At 43.9% G+C, this 23,807-nt stretch overlaps 1 protein-coding gene across 4 annotated transcripts in view; it reads right to left on the bottom strand.

The window, feature by feature from the left end:
• Positions 1 to 2,978: 2,978 nt before the first annotated feature.
• Positions 2,979 to 23,807, bottom strand: part of abtb2b (ankyrin repeat and BTB (POZ) domain containing 2b) — a 95,185-nt gene continuing 74,356 nt past the window's right edge. For all 4 annotated transcript variants that reach the window (XM_020044138.3, XM_020044137.3, XM_013131394.4 and 1 more), the window contains 11 exons: positions 23,376 to 23,477; positions 22,731 to 22,827; positions 20,169 to 20,304; positions 19,320 to 19,585; positions 18,765 to 18,943; positions 18,322 to 18,427; positions 14,746 to 14,848; positions 14,256 to 14,337; positions 8,268 to 8,336; positions 5,006 to 5,119; positions 2,979 to 4,704 (listed from right to left, as the gene is read on the bottom strand). In XM_020044138.3, the coding sequence (XP_019899697.3) occupies positions 4,465 to 4,704; positions 5,006 to 5,119; positions 8,268 to 8,336; positions 14,256 to 14,337; positions 14,746 to 14,848; positions 18,322 to 18,427; positions 18,765 to 18,943; positions 19,320 to 19,585; positions 20,169 to 20,304; positions 22,731 to 22,827; positions 23,376 to 23,477 (1,494 nt within the window). In that variant the 3' untranslated portion in view covers positions 2,979 to 4,464. The remainder of the gene's footprint in view (positions 4,705 to 5,005; positions 5,120 to 8,267; positions 8,337 to 14,255; positions 14,338 to 14,745; positions 14,849 to 18,321; positions 18,428 to 18,764; positions 18,944 to 19,319; positions 19,586 to 20,168; positions 20,305 to 22,730; positions 22,828 to 23,375; positions 23,478 to 23,807) is intronic.

Below are 23,807 nucleotides of genomic sequence, written 5' to 3'. Positions count from 1 at the left end.
ATATTAAGTTGCTCAACAGTCGGATTGGTTAAGAATGCATGCAGGACAAAGCGCTTGGAAGCCATGACACCTAAACACCTAGATACCCAGACAGCTGCGCCAGACCAGACCGCTACTTATCGTTATCACCTACCCTCTTCCAATAAACGTCCTTTCAGCAGGATTCAAGTTTAGAATCCTGGACAAGCCCCCATCTTATGTTACGCCCCGTAGCTAGGGGGTATCAAAGCATAACATAAAACCAGTTGGAATGAGGTAATAGAAAGGATATTTATTATGGAATCAGGCAAATAATGACAAACAGCGCTCAGCAAAGGATAAGATCAAAAACAGAATATAACAAAAAGGAGAACTTCAAAAGGAAGAATGTTTCTAAAGCTAAAAGGAAACAAAAGATTAAACAAAACACCTACTTAACTGGAACACTTGGTAAAAACACAAAAATACAGGTCTCACAGCACCCCTGAACCTGATGAGACTAACACACCACAAAGTGACTAACTGCAAGAAGGGTATCAGTTTTTAATGCTTACTCCTAGGCCCACATCCTCGCAGTCACAAACAAGTCTGGTTTGGCCACCCTCTTCAGCTGCAAACGAGTGGCCTCTTTAAGCTGGAAGCAGACACCTGACTCCTCCTGATTGGCCGGCCAGTGGGGAGCACGGCACACCAATCAGCAGCTTCTTCCTCTAGGTACTAGGCGGGTCCTTCCTGGTCCATCCAATCACCAGCAGTCGGGAGGGCACAGCCCGCTTTGCATACACCATGTCAACAAACACAGGAGGGCATTGACGGCGGCCGTAACAATGTTAGATCACCACATATGATGCAAACACCACATATGATGTTATAAATTCATAATCATTTTTCAACAAAAAAATACTAATGTTTTAACTAAGGAAGAGTTCAGACATAATTTTTTGGTGGAATAACCCTGATGTTTTCATACGTCTTGGCATGCTCTCTACCAGTCTGTCACATTGCTGTTGGGTGAATTTATGCCACTCCTGGTGCAAAAATTCAAATAGCTCGCCTTTGTTTGATGGCTTATGACCATCCATCTTTCTCTTGATCAAATTCCAGAGGTTTTCAATGGGGTTCAGGTCTGGAGATTGGGCTGGCCATGACAGGGTCTTGATCTGGTGGTCTGTCATCCACACCTTGATTGACCTGGCTGTGTGGCATGTAGCATTGTCCTGCTGGAAAAAAACATTTCTCAGAGTTGGGGAACATTGTCAGAGCAGAAGGAAGCAGGTGTTCGTCCAGGATAACCTTGTACTTGGCTTGATTCATGTGTCCTTCACAAAGACAAATCTACTCGATTCCAGCCTTGCTGAAGCATCCCCAGATCATCACTGATCCTCCACCACATTTCACAGTAGGTGCAAAACACTGTGGCTTGTAGGCCTCTCCAGGTCTCTGTCTAACCATTAAACAACCAGGTGTTGGGCAAAGCTAAAATTTGACTAATCAGAGAAGATGACCTTACTCTATTCCTCTGCCGTCCAATCCTTGTGATCTTCTCGCAAACATCAGCCTGGCTCTTCATTGCTTCTCATTGATAAAGGGCTTTTTTCTAGCTTTGCATGACTTCAGCCCTGCCCATAGGGGTCTGTTTCGAACAGTCCTCGCTGTGCACTTCAGTTTCCCATTCTTTTTGTAGGTCACTTGATGTCCTACGGTTGTTGAGTGAGTTGTCAAATTAGTTCACTGTCATCTCGGTCAGTGGACAGTCGTTTCTGCTTTCTACCAGTCTGTAGCTTTGTTTTCCCCAATATCTCTAGCTTGACTTTGTTCTTATGTCTTACATTTTCAGGCTGGAAGCAACCTGACGCTCACTGTATCCCTCTGCAAGTAAAGCCAGAATTGAACCTTTCATTTCCTCACTCAAAGCTTTTTTTTTAACTCTGGAATGGAATGGTTGCCATACATGTAGAGATGCTGATTTAAGAAAAATTATGAGTGGTCTCTTAATTTTTTCAGAGCTGTATATTACCAATTCTCCAAGGGTATGCAAACTTCTGAGCACAAATGTAGGTTCTGAACTCTGCAGACCGGGAACACCCCACAGGGGCGGCAATTTTGGAGATGCTCTGACTTTCAGTGATGGTTTTATTTAGAAAAAGAAAATCAGTTAGCGCTGCTAGCGTAATATCCTGCTGCTAGAAGAATGGTAATTAAGCCTGGTATGGCCATCACTAATGCCATTGTTTGCCAATGACAGTTTGATATAGTGACTGAACGTCAAAGAAGGATTGACAAAACTGAGTTTATTGCTTTATTTGGAAGAAAAGTTGATACTTAGTGCAGAAATCATAATGGACTGGACCCCAGATATCAACAACACAGAACACCACAGTGTGGTGTTGAAGACACAGAGGAAACTCAAGTCACTCCAGTACTGCAGTTTATGGTTTAAGTAGGATTTCTTCCATCCTCTGGTTGAAATATCACTGAATAGTGTCAGCGAGAGGTTCACACAGGTGGACCAATTTGTTTGTTTGAATTTTCATTGTTTGAGGAACTTGGAACAGATGCTGGGGGACATTGAGAGCCAGGACTTGGTCCTTGAAGTGAGGGCATCTGTTGTTGTTTTTCCAGTTCACATTTCTTCTCCAGCAGAAATGTTGGACTACGCTGTCCATAGCAGGAACACAAACTGAGTGTGAAACTACTTGGGGTGCCACCCTGTGACACCTTTTCAACAAAATGCCCATGCGTCTTATTCACACGATTCTAGCTATGTTAATGTTGGCCCCAAAAAAACTCTCATGGAGGGATACATTTCATTTTTTTTGCTGCTGACTGGCACATGGGACCCCAGAACCAGTACGCTAATGCAGAAGACATGCTAACTTTAGACTTGGAAAATGTCAAGGTTTAGATTCAAAGAGTGCATACTGTAAAGTATTAAATTATAATAAAAAGCAATTTTATGATTATTTCATTTTATATTTTAAGTATATTTCTTCTTAGCCTGGAACTAGATATGTTTGAGCTTTTGCCCACTCCATTGCTCCATTAGGAGTTGACAAAAGAGAAGACAAATACTGCTTTTGTTGGCAGTCAGGCTAACAAAAGTCCTTAAATTTGAAAACAACAATGAAGATTCATCAAAACCAATTGCTTGCCAGACTTGATGCTTTATTACAGAATTTATGACAGAACTATTAAGCAGCAAAGCAAAGTTTACGCAGGGTTAACTTAGGATGTTGCTGATTCAAATCACATCCTTCTTACACTGTGCCTAACCAAACCAAGGTGAACTGTGCTGGCCTGGTTCTTCGTCCATCATTGCAAGAAACCTGTTGGGAAGGGTTAAAATATGTGGACAAGCACAGCAAGGTTTAGGTTAGCTCAAGTGTGCAAATAATATAATTGTTATTTTAGGTTGAAAGGGCGGTGTTCATTAGACTTAAAACGTTTTGAAATTGAATGTTTTTTCATTAAAAAGATTTGTTCCATTTTGGACAAAACATGTTTTAGTCTAGTTTAGCACTTAATGAAATCTACCCAACTTTCTATAACATTCCATACCATTTACAAGGCCTGGAATTTTCTGACTACACAAAAGGTTCTTACATTAATAACAATAATTATCTGCCCAAAATGAAAACACAAACAAAAAGGGAACTCCTCGTTAAATACTCTCATCTTGTTTTTCTTTAAATAGAAAATGTCAATTTTTTCTCTTCTCTCATAATACTAAAAAAAGTATAAAGAAGATACACTGTAAAAAAAAAGCACTTGGGAATCCACTTTTAAAATCCACAAAAAGCTTATATTCATTGGGGTGGTCTCAAATCCACCCATTTCTCTCCCATAGCCATCACCACTCTGAAGGAGATAATAGAGAAGAGAAAAATCCAGCCCCTTCATCTTTTAGAATAATGTTTCACATTCCATCACAACCATTTTACCTTTTATGTGAAGCATGGAAATACTTGCATGTATATTGTAGTCACTTTCTTTCTGAATTGAGACTTTTATAGGTGTTGTCCACTGAGAGGCAGCAGAGTTCTAGCGATCAGAATAATTTTTGTCTTTCCACACAAGCTTCCGGAGCCATGGAGAAAGATGAGACGAAACATGACAAGAACACACAGAGACAGACCGTCCTGTTCACTATTCCACCAATCCATTATATAACTAATGTAAATGCCAACTAGCTAAGTACTGAAGGTGCAGCACCAGATTATGTCCGTGTAGCAAAATTTATTATCAAGCAGTCATGGTATCCCTACTCTCTCCTGTCCCTCTTCAAAGAAGCCCCTAGACAATGACCCAAGGTCAGTTCCAGAGTATTTTTTCCAGTCAGGATAACGGTCACGATCGCATGTTGGCAATCTGATCTGAGATCTAAGGGCAACCTCTCCCCAGACGCTTGAGACATACTCCTAATCCGCCCATAATCGCTGAAGTACTCGTCGTTCATTTCCTCTCATCGTTATCCACTTCCTGAATTCAGACGCGGGAGCTGATGTAGAGAGAGCGTAGTCGGCGAGCCAGGGTTGTCTCCAGTTCCTCCAGCGGTGAATCTATCCTGGGGGCATACTTCTTGGGCCCCGATCCAGTCCCAGTCGCCCAGCGGGTCACTGGGTTCCCCAGGAGCAGGGAGCGGAAGGACTCTCTCTCCAGGAGACATGCCATGTGCTGCAGGAAAAAGCTTTCGCAGAACAAACTTAGTTCTGACGCACCGTGGGCCTGACAGAGAAAGAGAGAGAGAGAGGGAGAGAGAGAGAGAGAGAGAGGGAGAGAGAGAGGGAGAGAGAGAGAGAGAGGGAGAGACACACACACACAATATGGTTCGATTCACTCAAAACAATTATTTTACAATTTGCAGGAGCTATTTTTCCCAAGGTACTTTTTAAAAAACCACATGCAAATATTATAGAATCACTGTTATTTCCCTAAATAGAGGGTTAGTGTAAGAGATACTTGTCATGTGAGACTCCAAAAACATAACGGCCCCTGATCTCTCTAATCTCTAATCTCTAATCCTCACCTTGGCCATCCTGTAGATGCTGACCGCATTGTCCAAGTTGATGCTCTGGGAGCAGATAATCTCACAGTGTCTCTGTAGCGCCCCCAGCTGGAAGGTGCTGGCCGCTGACAGCAGCTGAGGAACACCAACCACAGCAGATTAGTGAAAGCTATATGTCAAGTTTTTAGGGTTGCAATCCTTTCAGTATTTTTTGTCTGACAAAACAAGCATGCTGGAATGTTTTAGGCAAGAAAATAACAGAATAATTAAAATGAACGAGTCTTACTATAATGGTGAACTAGGTCTATATACTTGAACGTGAAAACCGTCTCAGAGAATTATTTAGGGTTTCATCATTGGAGGAAACCTTGCAAGGTCTTCAAGTCAACTCTTTTCAATTGTTCCTCAAACTGATATTAATAAAATCCAAAAGTTGGTTTGATCTGTGTCAATCCAGAACTCTGGATTTTGCTACATAATCCCACTCTTCCTTGAAAATGTGAGGTGACAGCAGATGACATTAACATGATTTGGAATGTGATTGGTTAAATATAAACCTACATACTGTAATATCAACATTATAATGACTGTGCACAATGATGCCTGCAAGTATTTATACATTTGCAGACAGAAGATCAGTTTGTTTATCACTTAAATATTGTTACAAGATATTTTTAGATGTGAAAACAGGTCTGACATGATTTGTCTTTATTTCAGCCTTTACATACAGTACAGGCCAAATGTTTGGACACACCTTCTCATTCAATGCATTTATTTTCATGACTATTTACATTGTAGATTCTCACTGAAGGCATCAAAACTATGAATGAGCACGTGGAATTATGTACTAATACACAAAAAAGTGTGAAATAACTGAAAACATGTCTTATATTCTAGTTTCTTCAAAGTAGCCACCCTTTGCTCTGCTTACTGCTTTGCACACTCTTGGCATTCTCTTGATGAGCTTCAAGAGGTGGTCACCTGAAATGGTTTTACAGCAGTCTTGAAGGAGTTCCCAGAGATGCTTAGCACTTGTTGGCCCTTTAGCCTTCACTCTGGGGTCCAGCTCACCCCAAACCTTCTCAATTGGGTTCAGGTCCGGTGACTGTGGAGGCCAGGCCATCTGGCGCAGCACTCCATCACTCTCCTTCTTGGTCAAATAGCCCTTACACAGCCTGGAGGTGTGTTTGGGATCATTGTCCTGTTGAAAAATAAATGATGGTCCAACTAAACGCAAACCGGATGGGATGGCATGTCGCTACAGGATGCTGTGGTAGCCATGCTGGTTCAGCATGCCTTCAATTTTGAATAAATCCCGAACAGTGTCACCAGCAAAGCACCCCCACACCATCACACCTCCTCCTCCATTCTTCACGGTGGGAACCAGGCATGTAGAATCCAGTGGCGGCTGCTGGTCTTTCAAAGAGGGGAAGCTCATTTTCGGCCTACATTATAACCCTCTGATGGTCTTCATTTGTAGTGACACTCAGGGTCTTTGGGGTCTTTTGGACCCCAGACAATAATGTTTAATTTTGTAACAGAACAATATATATATTTTTTTTAACATTTTTTTTTCGCCAAACAAATATCAAGAAATATTGAAGTCAATGGACGCTCGGCTTGAAACAGGGAAATGCACTGTGACGCTGCGGGATTGTATGAGAATAAAATCGAGTCAGCCGACCTGTAGCATTTTTTGTCAATACATTTTTTACACAATAGTACATATTTGACCATAGTTTTTTGACATTATAGGGGAAGCCGAGCTTCCCTTGCAGTCTTAAAGAAATCCCCACTGGTAGAATCCATCTGTTCACCTTTTCTGCATCACACAAAGACACAGCGGTTGGAACCAAAGATCTCAAATTTAGACTCATCAGACCAAAGCACATATTTCCATTGGTCTAATGTCCATTCCTTGTGTTTCTTGGCCCAAACAAATCTCTTCTGCTTGTTGCCTCTTCTTAGCAGTGGTTTCCTAGCAGCTACTTGACCATGAAGGCCTGATTTGCACAGTCTCCTCTTAACAGTTGTTCTAGAGATGTGTCTGCTGCTAGAACTCTGCGTGGCATTCAGCTGATCTCTAATCTGAGCTGCTGTTAACCTGCGATTTCTGAGGCTGGTGACTCGCATTAACTTATCCTCAGCAGCAGAGGTGACTCTTGGTCTTACTTTCCTGGGGCGGTCCTCATGTGAGTCAGTTTCGTTGTAGCGCTTGATGGTTTTTGCGACTGCACTTGGGGACACATTCAAAGTTTTCACAATTTTCCGGACTGACTGACCTTCATTTGTTAAAGTAATGATGGCCACTCGTTTCTCTTTACCTAGCTGATTGGTTCTTGCCATAATATGAATTCTAACAGTTGTTCAATAGGGCTGTCGGCAGTGTATCAACCTGAGTTCTGCACAACACAACTGATGGTCCCAACCCCATTAATAAGGGGAAAAAATTCCACTAATTAACCCTGACACTGTAACGAGGACGCGAGTGGAGGACACCCGCCATCCCCCCCGACGTGGTATTCGGCGTGCGTTGTCGCCGGTCTTCTAGCCACGCCGCTCCTCCTCCCACGGCACTGTCATGTCTTGTTATTGCACACACCTGGTGTTCATTCCCTCATTAAGTTGCCTATATTAGTTCCTGTGTTTCTGGGTGTCTTTGTGTGGTATTGTTCTATGTCTTTCTATTGTGGAGAGAGGCACGTTCGTTTGAGCGTTTTGATCGCCGTATTATAGCGTGCCTTTGTGTTTGATTTATTTGAAAATACAGTTTGTTTATCGCCTCCCTGCGTTTGGCTCCAAGTTTTTCTACACACTCCACTACACCTGCTCCGTGACAGACACACCTGTGAAGTGAAACCCATTTCAGGTGACTACCTCATGAAGTTCATTGAGAGAACACCAAGGGTTTGCAGCGCTATCAAAAAAGCAAAGGGTGGCTACTTTTGCTTTTTTGATAGCATCTAAGAATCTAAAATATAAGACATGTTTTCACACTTTTTGTTAAGTACATAATTCCATATGTGTTCATTCATAGTTTTGATGCCTTCAGTGAGAATCTACAATGTAAATAGTCATGAAAATAAAGAAAACGCATTGAATGAGAAGGTGTGTCCAAACGTTTGGCCTGTACTGTATATAAAAGCAGAATTTTCTAAAAGGGTGTGTAGACAATTGATATTCGCTGTACCTTTGAATAAGTTAGAAATATGACTGGGATGAGTGAAAAGGTATGTGCAATGGAAAGGACGCATGCAGGACCAATTAGTGTTTGAATTCTTACCTCCAACAAGTCAGACAAATTGGTCTTCAGTGACTCAGTCCCTCCGCAATACAGGTATGACATCATCATCTGGAGAATGACAAAAATGTTTTGTCAGATCATCCAAAATGCAATATTGCACATACCGCAGTATTATCATATATGATTCAAAATTATTTGTTCATGGATAGGGGAGGGAATAAAGATAGGGAAAAACATTCGTTGCTTGAGCTCCTGTCCAATATTATCTTAGAACCATTGCAGAGTTCCTGCACTAAATGTAGTACCTGCAGGCAAAATTTGTACTCTCACCCCTTTCTGTTAAAGCCAAGCACTTAAAAGCAAGTTTCAAATATATCAGGTCCTGGCTTTGAGGATGTCCCTAGCCATCTCTGCACTGGTCTCGGGGTCATAGTCAGGACCGGACAGAGAATGGATGCCTCTAGGCATCTCTGTGTTTTGTGTCAGGTGTCCCCAATTACAGGCATCTGGCCTGCGTTGCCTCTAATTGGGGATCCTATTTAGGTTGCTGTTTTTTTGTTCCTTGGGATGTGGGTTATTGCAGGCCTTTTTACTTGCCTATCTATTGTTGTTGAGGCAGTATACATACCCCCAGATGCTAATGCTAAGCTAGCAATGAAAGAATAGCAGGCAGCCATTAGCAGACAGAACACCCAGATGGTGTTTTGGTGATTGCAGGGTATTTCAAATATTCAAATCTGAAAAAGTTTTTTCCCAAATTCCAGAATATCTCCTGCCCTACCAAAGGAGACAATACACTAGACCATATGTATTAAACAAGGTGTACACAAACATTCCCGGATGCTTACAAAGTCATTCCCCTCCCCCACCTGGGTCAATCTGGCCACCTTTCAATACTTCTCTCCAAGTATTTACCCCTCATCAAACATGTGAAACCATCAGTGAGGACAGTCAAAGTGCGGCCAGAAGGGTCAGACTCACTTCTATAGCATCAGCTTCAACACACACCCTGGAGTTTGTTTGCCACTCAAGCCACCCTTGACTCCCATACAGACATTGAAAAATATGCTTCCTCTGTTCTGGATTACATCAACATCTACACCAACAATGTCACCACCCATAAACTAATAAAGAGTTTCCTAAACCAGAAGCCGTGGATGAACAGAGAGATCCGACAACTGCTTAAGTCATGCAACGCTGCTTTCATTCCCGACAATATGTAGAGGTCTACAACTTATCCAACGCCAATCTAAAAAGGGGCATCAAGATGGCTAAAAATGACCACAAACTGCAGATTGAGGAACACTTCCACAGCAACTCCAAAACCTGACGCATGAGTTGAACAGGTTCCACGCACACTTCGACAGGGACAACAAAGAGCCAGCCATTATGCAGCATTTAACATTTAAAATATCTGATAATAACCGTTACATCCCATCAGTTAACGTTAAAAAACAGTCTCTGGCAGAGTGTCAGGACTGACACTTTCCCCAGTGCCATAGCTGCAAGTAAAATGTAGAAGGCCGGGATGTTTATAGGCGTTTACTTCCTTGAAGGTGTGTGAGGTGAAGGCCAATGACAAGTTTGGTTTGGCTTCATGTTGCCTACACTGAACGGTCCAGAAACGAAAATATACGCAAGGAACTTGAGCATAAGACAAAAGAGGGTACATTCAGCATTTGATGGCGAGAGCTGAAGTTTGTGTGAACATTGATGCAGAGTTGGCTACCTTTCGATGTAAGTAGGTTACATCGCCTCATTCAGCTACCTGGCTAGATAGTCAAGGAAATCTATCGCATCGCATCATCTTCCGCTTAATCCGGGGCCGGGTCGCGGGGGCAGCAGTCTAAGCAGGGATGCCCAGACTTCCCTCTCCCCAGACACTTCCTCCAGCTCTTCCGGGGGGACACCGAGGCGTTCCCAGGCCAGCTGGGAGACATAGTCCCTCCAGCGTGTCCTAGGTCTTCCCCGGGGTCTCTTCCCGGTGGGACGGGACCGGAACACCTTCCCAGGAAGGCGTTCCGGACGCATCCGAAACAGATGCCCAAGCCACCTCAGCTGACCCCTCTCGATGTGGAGGAGCAGCGGCTCTACTCTGAGCTCCTCCCGGGTGACCGAGCTTCTCACCCTATCTCTAAGGGATCGCCCAGCCACCCTGCGGAGAAAGCTCATTTCGGCCGCCTGTATCCGGGATCTTGTCCTTTCGGTCATGACCCAAAGCTCATGACCATAGGTGAGAGTAGGAATGTAGATTGACCGGTAAATCGAGAGCTTCGCCTTACGGCTCAGCTCTTTCTTCACCACGACAGACCGATACATCGACCGCATTACTGCAGAAGCTGCACCGATCCGTCTGTCAATCTCCCGTTCCATCCTTCCCTCACTCGTGAACAGGACCCCTAGATACTTAAACTCCTCCACTTGAGGCAGGCACTCTCCACCAACCTGAAGTGGGCAAGCCACCCTTTTCCGACTGATGACCATGGCCTCGGATTTGGAGGTACTGATTTTCATCCCCACCGCTTCACACTCGGCTGCAAACCGTCCAAGTGCATGCCGAAGGTCCTGGCTTGAAGGGGCCAACACGACAACATCATCCGCAAAGAGCAGAGACGAAATCGTGTGGTCCCCAAACCTGACACCCTCCGGCCCCTGGCTGCGCCTAGAAATTCTGTCCATAAAAATTACGAACAGAACCGGTGACAAAGGGCAGCCCTGCCGGAGTCCAACATGCACAGGGAACAAGTCTGACTTACTGCCGGCAATGCGGACCAAGCTCCTGCTTCGGTCGTACAGGGACCTGACAGCCCTTAGCAAAGGACCCAGGACCCCATATTCCCGAAGCACTCTCCACAGGATGCCACGAGGGACACAGTCGAATGCCTTCTCCAAATCCACAAAACACATGTGGACTGGTTGGGCAAACTCCCATGAACCCTCCATCACCCTGTAGAGGGTATAGAGCTGGTCCAGTGTTCCGCGGCCTGGACGAAAACCACACTGTTCCTCCTGAATCCGAGGTTCTACTATCGGCCGTATTCTCCTCTCCAGAACCCTGGCATAGACTTTCCCGGGGAGGCTGAGAAGTGTGATCCCCCTATAGTTGGAACACACCCTCCGGTCCCCCTTCTTATAAAGAGGGACCACCACCCCGGTCTGCCATCCCAGAGGCACTGTCCCCGACTGCCACGCGATGTTGCACAGGCGTGTCAGCCAAGACAGCCCCACAACATCCAGAGTCTTGAGGTACTCAGGGCGGATCTCATCCACCCCCGGTGCCTTGCCACCGAGGAGTTTCTTAACCACCTCGGTGACTTCAGCCCGGGTGATGGACGAGTCCACCTCTGAGCCCTCATCCTCTGCTTCCTCAATGGAAGACGTGACGGCGGGATTGAGGAGATCCTCGAAGTATTCCTTCCACCGCCCGACGACATCCTCAGTTGAGGTCAACAGCTGCCCACCTCTACTGTAAACAGCGTTGGTAGGGCACTGTTTCCCTCTCCTGAGGCGCCGGATGGTTTGCCAGAATCTCTTCGAGGCCAGCCGATAGTCCTTCTCCATGGCCTCACCGAACTCCTCCCAGGCCCGAGTTTTTGCCTCCACAACCACCCGGGCTGCAGCCCGCTTGGCCTGTCGGTACCCGTCAGCTGCGTCAGGAGTTCCACAAGCCAACCAGGCCTGATAGGACTCCTTCTTCAGCTTGACGGCATCCCTTACTTCCGGTGTCCACCACCGGGTTCGGGGATTGCCGCCTCGACAGGCACCGGAGACCTTACGGCCACAGCTCCGAGCGGCCGCTTCGACAATGGCGGTGGAGAACATGGTCCACTCGGACTCAATATCTCCAACCTCCCTCGGGATCCAGTCGAAGCTCTGCCGGAGGTGGGAGTTAAAGATCTCTCTGACAGGAGACTCGGCCAGACGTTCCCAGCAGACCCTTACAGTACGCTTGGGCCTGCCAAGTCTGTCCAGCTTTCTCCCCCGCCATCGGATCCAACTCACCACCAGGTGGTGATCAGTTGACAGCTCCGCCCCTCTCTTCACCCGAGTGTCCAAGACATACGGCCGCAGGTCAGATGAGACGACAACAAAGTCGATCATCGACCTGCGGCCTAGGGTGTCCTGGTGCCACGTACACTGATGGACACCCTTATGCTTGAACATGGTGTTCGTTATGGACAAACTGTGACTAGCACAGAAGTCCAATAACTGAACACCACTCGGGTTCAGATCAGGGGGGCCGTTCCTCCCAATCACGCCCCTCCAGGTGTCACTGTCGTTGCCCACGTGGGCGTTGAAGTCCCCCAGTAGAACAATAGAGTCCCCAGTCGGAGCACTTTCCAGCACCCCTTCCAGCACCCCTCCCAGAGACTCCAAGAAGGTCGGGTACTCTGCACTGCCGTAGGCACAAACAACAGTGAGAGACCTATCCCCGACCCGTAGGCGCAGGGAAACGACCCTCTCGTTCACCGGGGTAAACTCCAACACATGGCGGCAGATCTGGGGAGCTATAAGCAAACCCACACCAGCCCGCCGCCTCTCACCATGGGCAACTCCAGAGTGGTGAAGAGTCCATCCTCTCTCAAGGAGTGTGGTTCCAGAGCCCAAGCCGTGCGTAGAGGTGATCCCGACTACCTCTAATCGGAACCTCTCAACCTCACGCACTAGCTCAGGCTCCTTCCCCGCCAGCGAGGTGACATTCCACGTCCCTAGAGCTAGTTTCCGTGTCCAGAGATCGGGTTGTCTAGGCCCCTGCCTTCGACTGCCGCTCGATCCTCTTCGCACCGGCCCCTTATGGTCCCTCCTGTGGGTGGTGAGCCCACGGGAGGGCGGCCCCACGTCCTATGTGCAAGTTATTTGATGATCACGGGAAAACAACAATACCTCCTGTTCTCCACTCATTACCTGTATTAACTGCACCTGTTTGAACTTGTTACCTGTATAAAAGACACCTGCCACACACTCAATCAAACAGACTCCAACCTCTCCACAATGGCCAAGACCAGAGAGCTGTGTAAGGACATCTGCCTCCACTCGCAGTGTTTGGAGGAAGAAGAAGGATGAGTACAACCCCAAGAACACCATCCCAACTGTGACGCATGGAAGTGGAAACATCATTCTTTGGGGATGCTTTTCTGCAAAGGGGACAGGGCGACTGCACCGTATTGAGGGGAGGATGTATGGGGCCAAGTATCGCAAGAACTTGGCAGACAACCTCCTTCCCTCAGTAAGAGCATTGAAGATGGGTCGTGGCTGGGTCTTCCAGCATGACGACCCGAAACACACAGCCAGGGCAACTAAGGAGTGGCTCCTTAAGAAGCATCTCAAGGTCCTGGAATCTCCAGACCAAGTCTCCAGACCTGAACCCAATAGAAAATCTTTGGAGGGAGCTGAAAGTCCGTATTATCCCAGCGACAGACCCAAAACCTGAAGGAGTCTGTATGGAGGAGTGGGCGAAAATCCCTGCTGCGGTGTGTGCAAACCTGGTCAAGAACTACAGGAAACGTATGATCTTTGTAATTGCAAACAAAGGTTTCTGTATCAAATATTATGTTCTGCTTTTCTGATGTATCAAATACTTATGTCATGCAATAAAATGCAAATTAATTACTTAAAAATCATACAATGAGATTCTCTGGATTTTTGTTTTAGATACCGTCACTCACAGTTGAAAAGTACCTATGATAAAAATTACAGACTTCTACATGCTTTATAAGTGGGAAAACCTGCAAAATTGGCAGTGTATCAAATACTTGTTCTCCCCACTTTATCTGCTTCTCTCTCTGCTCATTGTCCTTTGCCTCATACATCTCCATACATCTCTTCATCCTGCCTGCGACTACTTCCACCATCTGTCACAACCGTTACAAAATTGCTCAATCTAAATGCAGGCTGAGATAAAGATAGTTTCTAGTCAATCTGGGTCTATGGGGAAATAACTAAACATATAACTAAATCTCTACATGATACAAAACAGAGAGTTGGGAATTAAAGCAAGATCTCTGTGGTGTAAGCTCATTGAGATACCTGGAAGACGTTGTACTTGAAGTCACTGATCTCAATGTCTTTTTTTCCATCTTGACCTGATGAAGCCAGCAAAGACTTGAACCTGAGCATCACAGAGAAAGTTTAGACAATGGTCATCAATGTGAACACCCTGGTTGTCATTCATTTTATCGGTATCCCCCCCCTTCACCCCATATTCAGTATGAACGCTACACTCATTTCTGAGAATACTATTGAGGGTTGCAAGGCCACAATCATCAATTCATCTATATGAGGCAGTTATTGGTAGGACTTTTTCAAACAAAAATGTATTTGAGTATATACACAGTAGCAGTTTATTTTTATTTATTTTTTAATATAAGAGTGGGCCTTAATAAATATTGTAAACTGAAACAAAAAAAGTATTATAGCAGATTGAGTTAATTTTGTTCTGTGTGCACTGGCATTTTTGTCCCTCTGTCCAGAACATTACTTTCAAACCTCAGCTCTGTACACCCATTACTCCACTCACTTGTCAGAAGCAGTGATCAGCAGAACTCTGTGGGCATAGAAAGGTTTCCCCTCCACCATAAACGTCACATCTGACATCTCCCGATTATTTAGAAAGTGAGGGTCTGGGGAATCAAGGAAAAACAAATCAATTTCCACTGGAGTTGTCGGAAGTTTTGAACTAAATTCCATTACATATCTATTTAATTAATTACAATGATATGACAAGGACAAAACACATTAACAAATACTCTTAGTGTCAAATGACAGAGTTGCTAAAACCTAAAAAATAAAACAGATATTTAATCAGATAAAAAGTGATTGAAGTGACTACATTCAGAGGACATTTCTGGTGGAGCTAAGAGTGATGGCCATTCGAGGCTTCATTACCGTACTTCTAGCAGCAGGATATTATGCTAGCAGTGCTAACTCAGATTGTCTTTTTACTAATAAAAGCCATCATTGAAATATACAGCTCTGGAAAAAGTTAAGAGACCACTCCAAATTTTCCTTAAATCAGCATCTCTACATGTATGGCAGCCATTCCATCCAGTGTCTGTTAAATTCCAACACAGGCACACCTAATTTTAATGAATGAGGTACTGATTAGGTGATTACCTGAACCAAATCTAATTTAATGAGGAAAAGAATAAAAACCACTGCTGTGGTCATCACTATCCTGAAAAGGAGTGATATGCGACATACGCCCTGAATTGTAATAGGACCAGCTGGATGGCAAAAACAGTGCAAGTAGTACCTCAAAGGTAATTTGAATTAAACAATTACTATTCAGCATGACAAACGGGTTGAAAAGAAAAGCTTTGAGTGAGGAAAAGAAGGGTTCAATTTTGTCTTTACTGGCAGAGGGATATAGTGAGCTTCAGGTTGCTTCCATCCAGAAAAGAGTATGCAAAAGACCATAAGAATTGGACCGTAGAGGAATGGAGTAAGGTCATCTTCTTTGACGAGTCAAATTTTCAGCTTTGCCCAACATCTGGTCGTCTAATGGTTAGAAGGAAACCTGGAGAGGCCACAATGTCTCGCACCCACTGTGAAATTTGGTGGAGGATCTGTGATGATCTGGGGATGGTTCAGCAAGGCTGGAATCGGGCAGATTTGTCTTTGTGAAGGACACATGAATCAAGCCAAGTACAAGGTTATCTTGGAAGGACACCTGCTTCCATCTGCTCTGACAATGTTCCCCAACTCTGAGAATTGTTTTTTCCAGCAGGACAATGCTCCATGCCACACAGCCAGGTCAATCAAGGTGTGGATGGATGACCACCAGATCAAGACCCTGTCATGGCCAGCCCAATCTCCAGACCTGAACCCCATTGAAAACCTCTGGAATTTGATCAAGAGGAAGATGGATGGTCACAAGCCATCAAACAAAGCTGAGCTACTTGAATTTTTGCGCCAGGAGTGGTATAAAGTCACCCAACAGCAATGTCACAGACTGGTGGAGAGCATACCAAGACGCATGAAAGCTGTAATTAGAAATCAGGGTTATTCCACCAAATATTGATTTCTGAACTCTTCTTAAGTTAAAACATTAGTATTTTGTTGTTGAAAATGAATATGAATTTGTTTTCTTTGCATTATTTGAGGTCTGAAAACAATGCATTTATTTTGGTTATTTTGACCAGTTGTTGTTTTCTACAAATAAATACTCTAAATGACAATATTTTTATTTGGAATTTGGGTGTAATGTTGTCAGTAGTTTATAGAATAAAACAAAAATGTTCATTTTACTTAAACTCATACCTATGGATAGTAAAACCAGAGAAACTAATAATTTTGCAGTGGTCTCCTAATTTTTCCAGAGCTGTATAAAGCAATATATTTAACAATTTAATCGGTCACCAATTTGACATTTGGTCACCAATGTCTAAATTTTATGTTTAATGTCCGTTCCAATGTTGTTCTTATATGTTCTTTTTTACAGACTAGATTGTTAACTATATTGCCTTGTAAAAGATCAATGATTGCTTTTATTTTGAAAAAGAAAATCTGAGTGCTGCCAGCATAATATCCTGCTGCTAAAATAACGTTAATGAAGCCTCATTTGGCACTCACTAGGAGATAATATCCCTACACGGTGAGGCCTGTGCGAACAAATATAATTGTGACAGAATTCAGGGCGTATGTCGCATATCACTCCTTTTCAGGAGAGCCGTTTGTAAGAAGAAAAACGTTCTGGGACATTTAGCCTTTTTGCAGAAATGCCTTCTTGAAGATGTGAACTTTAATGAGACTTAATAACAAACTAGTATGCGAAGTGTAGATATGAATACAAATTTTAACTCAAACCCTTGTTTTACCAGTGGAAAATAAGGGGCTGGACATGCTGAGATACTGAGTTCTGATTGGTCTGACAAATCACCAGTTTCTGTCATAACGCCCATAGTTGTTCAGTAGAATTGAAAACCGGGGTTTTTCAAAAGTTGACAACTGAGATTGTGTTGCTACAGCTGTGAACCACATTGCTGCCCTTAATTTAGCTGGTGTTATCAACAAATCTCAGTGGGAAAAAGTTGTGAGATACTACTTTCTGCAGGACAATGATGCCTTGATTCAGAAGATGAATCGGACGACAGTGAGGAAATCCCAGACTTGGATGCTGTTTGAAACATTCAGGCAAAATTGAAGCAATGGTGTAGTGTGGTGCTGGGACGAAAACTTACAATGTGGTCTATACGCAAACCTTTGCATACAATAACCTCACAGCCGACTTCTGACTACTGACCTGCACTGCGCAGGCTAGATACCGAGCCATGGGGAGCTGAAAATAACTGTCAAAAGACCTGCGTAACAATGTAATAAAGTCTTGCAAATGCCAATATAACACCTTGACACACCTCACAGCATCTGGCATACTTGCAATTTGGAGTGACGAGACCAAAATAGAATTCAGGGCCTCATAGACAACTATTACAAAAGACTGCACACAGTCATTGATGCTAAATGGGGCAATACACAGTATTAAGAACTAAGGGTATGCAGAATTTTTTCATTGTTGCCATGTTTTGTTTTATGATTGTGCCATTCTGTTATGACCTCTTATGGGAATGTGAATCCCATAAGAAATAAAAGTGTGTTTTGCCTGCTCACTCGTGTTTTCTTTACAAATGGTACATACAGCTCAGGAAAAAATTAAGAGACCACTGCACCTTTTTCTTTCCTTTCCAAAAAAGTTGAAAAGGAAAGTTTTGAGCGAGGAACAAAAGCATTACATTTGCAGTGGTCTCTTAACGGAATCGATGATTAATGGAATCAACAGTATGATTCTGTTCCTCACTCAAAACCTTCCTTGTTGACTTTTTTGGAAAGGAAAGAAAGAAAGAATGAAAGAAAGAAAAAGCTGCATGGTCTCTTTATTTTTTCCAGAGCTGTATATTATCAATTCTCCAAGAGTATGCAAACTTTTGAGCACAACTGTATCTCCCCATAACTTTATCAAAACTGTAGTGTATTATATACTATTACAATACTCTGAGTCTTGACCTATATAAAATGCAATAAAAAGCCAAACTCAAATGTTGTGATAGGACACCGCTCCTAAATTCTGTCAAAATTAAAAAAAGAATAAATCTATTACCCAGCTGTGCTGAGAGGGTTGCCTTCATCTCCGGAATGACCGGTAATGGCGCCAAACCGAAGCAGTGACTAAAGATGGCCGCCAGCTGCTGGGTGATGGCCTCGTTCTGAGAGGGGAAAGAAAGGAAACTGGTAAGAATAGATTCAAAGTCTAGGTTTGGTCTTTCAGTATTTACCCATCTGGATTTCGCCTGTTAGATTGGGGGAGAAAGCATAGGAATAGAAGGAGCTGACAAATAGATTGTTTGAATGGGGACTCATGTTCTATTCATTTTATTTCAATGCACATTATCCCAGTTGAAAGGTACTGTATATTTCCCCAGTTTGCCTCGAGTGTCAGATGGACTGGGTTTACTGTTTTCAATCAAGTACTATGGAACCAAATTGGAGTGGTATCTAAACCCACGTCTTGGAGGTATATGAAGTGAGGTAGGACACCCTTACCTTGGTGGTGCGTAGGATGGTGAACATGAGGGGTAGACCCACAGAGACCAGCTCCTGGCAGTAGTCCTCCTCCCGGATGGAGGTGAACTCTCGGAGGAGCGACAGAGTGACTGAGGACCTGGACTGCTGCTGGGCCATGCGCAGGGACTCCAGCCACACATGCAGCTTCCATGGGACGCCTGGACAAATTAGATAACACTTTCCGTCATCCAGTTTCACTCCAAACCCATTCAGTGTAGGGTGAAACATCCTCACTCTTAAAAGCATAATGGCTTGCTGGCTGTGTTTTTTTTCCTATTTATATTTTTTTTCCTATTTTCCTATTTTCCTATTCAATCCCTCAGCAGCAAAGCATAATGTGATTTGCATACAGAAATATTGAGCATATTTTTGATTGATTTAATGTACAGTTTAGTCATTTTGCAGTTAATGTCAGCCAGAGCGATAGATTTGTTTTAACCGGTCGGCTCCGGAATTAGAACCAGCGACTTTTCATTACTGACGCAATATTTTGCTTTAGCTACCATTATGTTCCCATTTCATATCACTACATACCCAGTGCCCGTAGTTCCATGGTGACGTCCAGGTAGCCATGCTCAGCACTGTAATAGCTAGCCTCCTGCAGGGCCTTCATTCTGGCCTTGCACATCCGTGGAATGCCACCCTCGGACAAGCCCCCCGGGGCCAAGGGAGGCAGGCTGGGGAGAGGGGGAAGAGGGCAGGCATCCTCCTCTTCCACGCCCTCGGCCAAGATCTCTGCTAGGGAAAGGACGTCCCCCTTGACCTGCTGGCGCTGGGTGAGCAGCTTGCGCAACACGTTCCTGCGAAATAGAGAGGGGGAGGGAGAGAGATTTAGAGTGTGGGAGGCAGGTGTGGGCAAAGAGGGAGGGTGAGTGAAAAGGAACTGAAAAGATGTGATATTAGAAGGCTCTCAGGTTTAGATCCACTAACCTCAAAGTTTCATGAATAGCTCACATCAGGTCACATCATCTTTCACACGTATACAGACATCTGTAAATTAAGTCTGTATCCCGACCCCTTAAACACACAACCACGAGGAACTGGCGGAGTGCTCTTCTCAACATTTGGCCTCTGGCAGATGCTATGAATGGAATGTCCCTTACTCCCTAACACTCAAACTCCCTAACACACTTCCTCAGCCCCTAACTCAGTTAACCCTGTTAGTCCGGCGCAGGTCAACAAGACCCATATACTAACGTGCTAGTTTGATTAAAATCGGCTTCATCCAACTACCCACAAGCGCTTCCTTCCTGTACTTAAGGTGGTCAGAGCAACGTGATACGAGATTCCAAATCCACAGTGTCGCTTTGGTCATTCCTGGCCTGGTTATGCGCTATCCGCGGGTGCTGTTAAAGAGAACCTGCTTGGTTGGGGCCGCCATACCTGTGTCCGTGCGCAGCCGCGTGACTGAAGCAGTTCATGTCCTCGTAGAGGGATGATGTTAGAGCGTTGCCGCCATGGGCCTTGGACAGAGGGTCCGCCCCCCTGGCGAGGAGTAGGCTCACCATTTCGTAGTTCCCTGAGTTGAGGGATAGAAACGGTTAACACGGCGATAAGGACTCATGGAACTATGACCCTGGCGAAAGCAGCGAAAACGCTATTGAAATCCAACCAGGGCTAACAGAAGGTCCCACTTATGACAATTCGCAGACTGGTTCATGTATGCACAGAAATTTAAACACACACACACATCCTTGGATGGAGACTACAGACTGTCAGCAGCTGTGTGGTGTGTGGCGTGTTTGTCATTCTCCCTGTAGCTTATCATATATCTGTTTGTTTTCTCAGATATCTCACACAGGAATGTGAGGCCAGGGGCTTTAGACAAAATGCACATGTACAAACACACACAGACACAAACACACACAAAGCTAATGACTGTCGGTGGAGGGCTCACTCATAAACCCTGGCTCCTCCCAACCTAACGTCTTTCATTCTTTATTAATTCTCTGAATAAAGCAAAATTCATCCTCTTCACCAATGTTTCTGTAATTGTTGAGTAATAGGCCTAAAGAAATGTAACCAGTGGGATATTTATATAACAGCCATGACATCCATATTACCACCCTGTTTCCAAAAAAGCTGGGATGCTGCATAAAATGCAAATAAAAACAGAAAGCAATGATGGTGTAAATCAAGCATGCCTATAAGTTCTGATTTGGTATGAGTGTTGAACTAAGTTCAAGTGAAATGTATATGTTATATTCTTGAAAATATATATTTAATGTAGGAACCCCACATCAATAGGTTCAAAAATGAATTAAGCAACAACCACTTTACATTTTCACAACATCCCTCCCATTGTCAATGTCACAGTTCTCCTTTCATATTCCTACACCAATGTCTTTAAAGGCAGTCTGACATACAGTGCAGGCTGTAAGTACAGTAGGGAGAACAAGTATTTGATACACTGCCAATTTTGCAGGTTTTCCTACTTACAAAACATGTACAAGTCAAATTTTTTATCATAGGTACTCTTCAACTGTGAGTGACGGAATCTAAAACAAAAATCCAGAAATTCACATTGTATGATTTTTAAATAATTAATTTGCATTTTATTGCATGACATAAGCATTTGATACATCAGAAAAGCAGAACTTAATATTTGGTACAGAAACCTTTGTTTGCAATTACAGAGATCATACGTTTCCTGTAGTTCTTGACCAGGTTTGCAAACATTACAGCAGGGATTTTCGCCCACTCCTCCATACAGACCTAATCCAGATCCTTCAGGTTTCAGGGCTGTCGCTGGGCGATATATGGACTTTCAGCTCCCTCCAAAGATTTTCTATTGGGTTCAGGTCTGGAGACCTGGTCTGGAGACTCCAGGACCTTGAGATGCTTCTTAAGGAGCCACTCCTTAGTTGCCCTGGCTGTGTGTTTCGGGTCGTCATGCTGGAAGACCCAGCCACGACCCATCTTCAATGCTCTTACTGAGGGAAGGAGGTTGTCTGCCAAGATCTCGCGATACTTGGCCCCATACATCCTTGGCCCCAGTGCAGTCGTCCTGTCCCCTTTGCAGAAAAGCATTCCCAAAGAATGATGTTTCCACCTCCATGCTTCACGGTTCTTGGGGTTGTTCTCATCCTTCTTCTGCCTCAAAACACTGCAAGTGGAGGAAGATATCCTTACACAGCTCTCTGGTCTTGGCCATTGTGGAGAGGTTGGAGTCTGTTTGATTGAGTGTGTGGACAGGTGTCTTTTATACAGGTAACGAGTTCAAACAGGTGCATTTAATACAGGTAATGAGTGGAGAACAGGAGGGCTTCTTAAAGAAAACTAAGATAACTAAGATGCTAAAGTGTATGCTAAGCACTTTCATTTGAGGATATTTACATCCATAAACTGTGAACCGTGTTGGAATTATAGACTTTTTGTTATAAATTGCCATTCATTAAAATGTTTTAAATAACCATAAATAAAGCTGTCAAATGTAATACTTAGTTGCAAATCCTTTTCCATTCGATAACTGCCTGAATCCTGTGACTCACAGACAACCCCAGACCCGGGAATCTTCCCTGGTGATTCTCTGCCTGTACCGCAGCCATTTTCAGTTCCTGTTTGTTTTAGGGCATTTGTGCCTTCAGTCTTCTTTTCAGCAGGGAGAAACGCATAGTCAGTTGGAACATGGGTTATAACTTCTGTGTACAAGAATGTGTCTGTGTGTCAGCTGTGTGAATTGTTTGTGTAATTTTTTTTCTTGAAAATAAGTAAATCTGACATAGTGTGGACATTTTCAAAATATTAGTTTTTTAGGCATAGAGTTAGGTTTAGTTCTAGATTTATGGTTTTAGGTTTACGGTTTGGGTTTCATTTTAGGGTTAGGGTTATGTTTTGCAGGCTTTTACTGACAGTTTTATTTTTAATGGTACTTAATTTTTGATCCTCACAAAGACTGTTGAACCAAGTGTCGGCTATTCCCTCTCCTGACTGTGTGATGCTCACCTGCAGCGGAGGCCAGCTGGAGAGGTGTGTCAGCTGTGCTCCCCTGCCCGTTTCGCATGGCTGCCCCTTCCACGTTAGCGCCTGCATCCAACAGGAGCTGCCACCACAAACACACACACACTGTTAGACACAATGCTTCAGTGTACAGGTGGAGCACAAGGTCAAGAAAATGCCAATGCAGTTGATGGTATGTATTTCAGTGAAAATTCTGATAATCAGTTCATCTCATCTCATGATTACTAAAGAAAGGCAATTTCTGTGACAAATTAGGTGAAGGTGAGAAACAGGATTTGTGCTTGTCCTGATATCTGATTTGTCTACTTGGTAAACAAAATACAGCTCCGGAAAAAATTAAGAGACCACTGTACCTTTTTTTTCCTTTCCAAAAAAGTTGAAAAGGAAAGTTTTGAGGGAGGAACAGAAGCTTTCAATTTGCAGTGGTCTCTTCATTTTAACTATTCTGTTCCTCACTCAAAACTTTCCTTTCCAAATTTTTTGGAAAGGAAAGAAAAAGGTGCAGTGGTCTCTTAATTTTTTCCTGAGCTGTATTTTGTTTTTCTCAGGTTGACAATCTGCACCGGACTGTTCGACTGGAAGTATATACGCTGTGCAAGTTAACGACCGCCTATATTTTGTCATTCTTACCTGTGTCACAGAAATGTGTCCATGTAACACAGCGAAGGTAAGGGCTGCCCAGTGACGACTGTCTGGGTGGACAGAGGGGCACTTGGAAGAGCAGGGAGGCACCTGGGTGGAATAGAGATGAAGGGTTTAGGTATCCATGTCCCTTCATAGATTTTTACTGTGTTTCATACAAAAAAAGTATTCAGTGAGACCTCCAATTGTAGCATTCAGGTCGAGACAAATGCGTAATACAATCACTGCAACCTCTTTAAATCACAAGAGACCTTCTATAAAATAGAAGCTATTCATGCCCACTGCGTCCGGTGCATGTGTACTGATGCAGCATGGGTTCAAATCTGGCCCACTGCTCTTTTAGCAAAAACCCATGTCTGTATTATCTATAACGCATACAAATTTGAGATTGTATGTTGTTGTTTATCAACACAGGAAATA

This window comes from Esox lucius, chromosome 19 (assembly GCF_011004845.1).
Source record: "Esox lucius isolate fEsoLuc1 chromosome 19, fEsoLuc1.pri, whole genome shotgun sequence".
NCBI lineage: Eukaryota > Metazoa > Chordata > Actinopteri > Esociformes > Esocidae > Esox > Esox lucius.
Note: the sequence above shows the minus strand (reverse complement) of the source record. Positions and strands in the feature narration are given on the sequence as shown.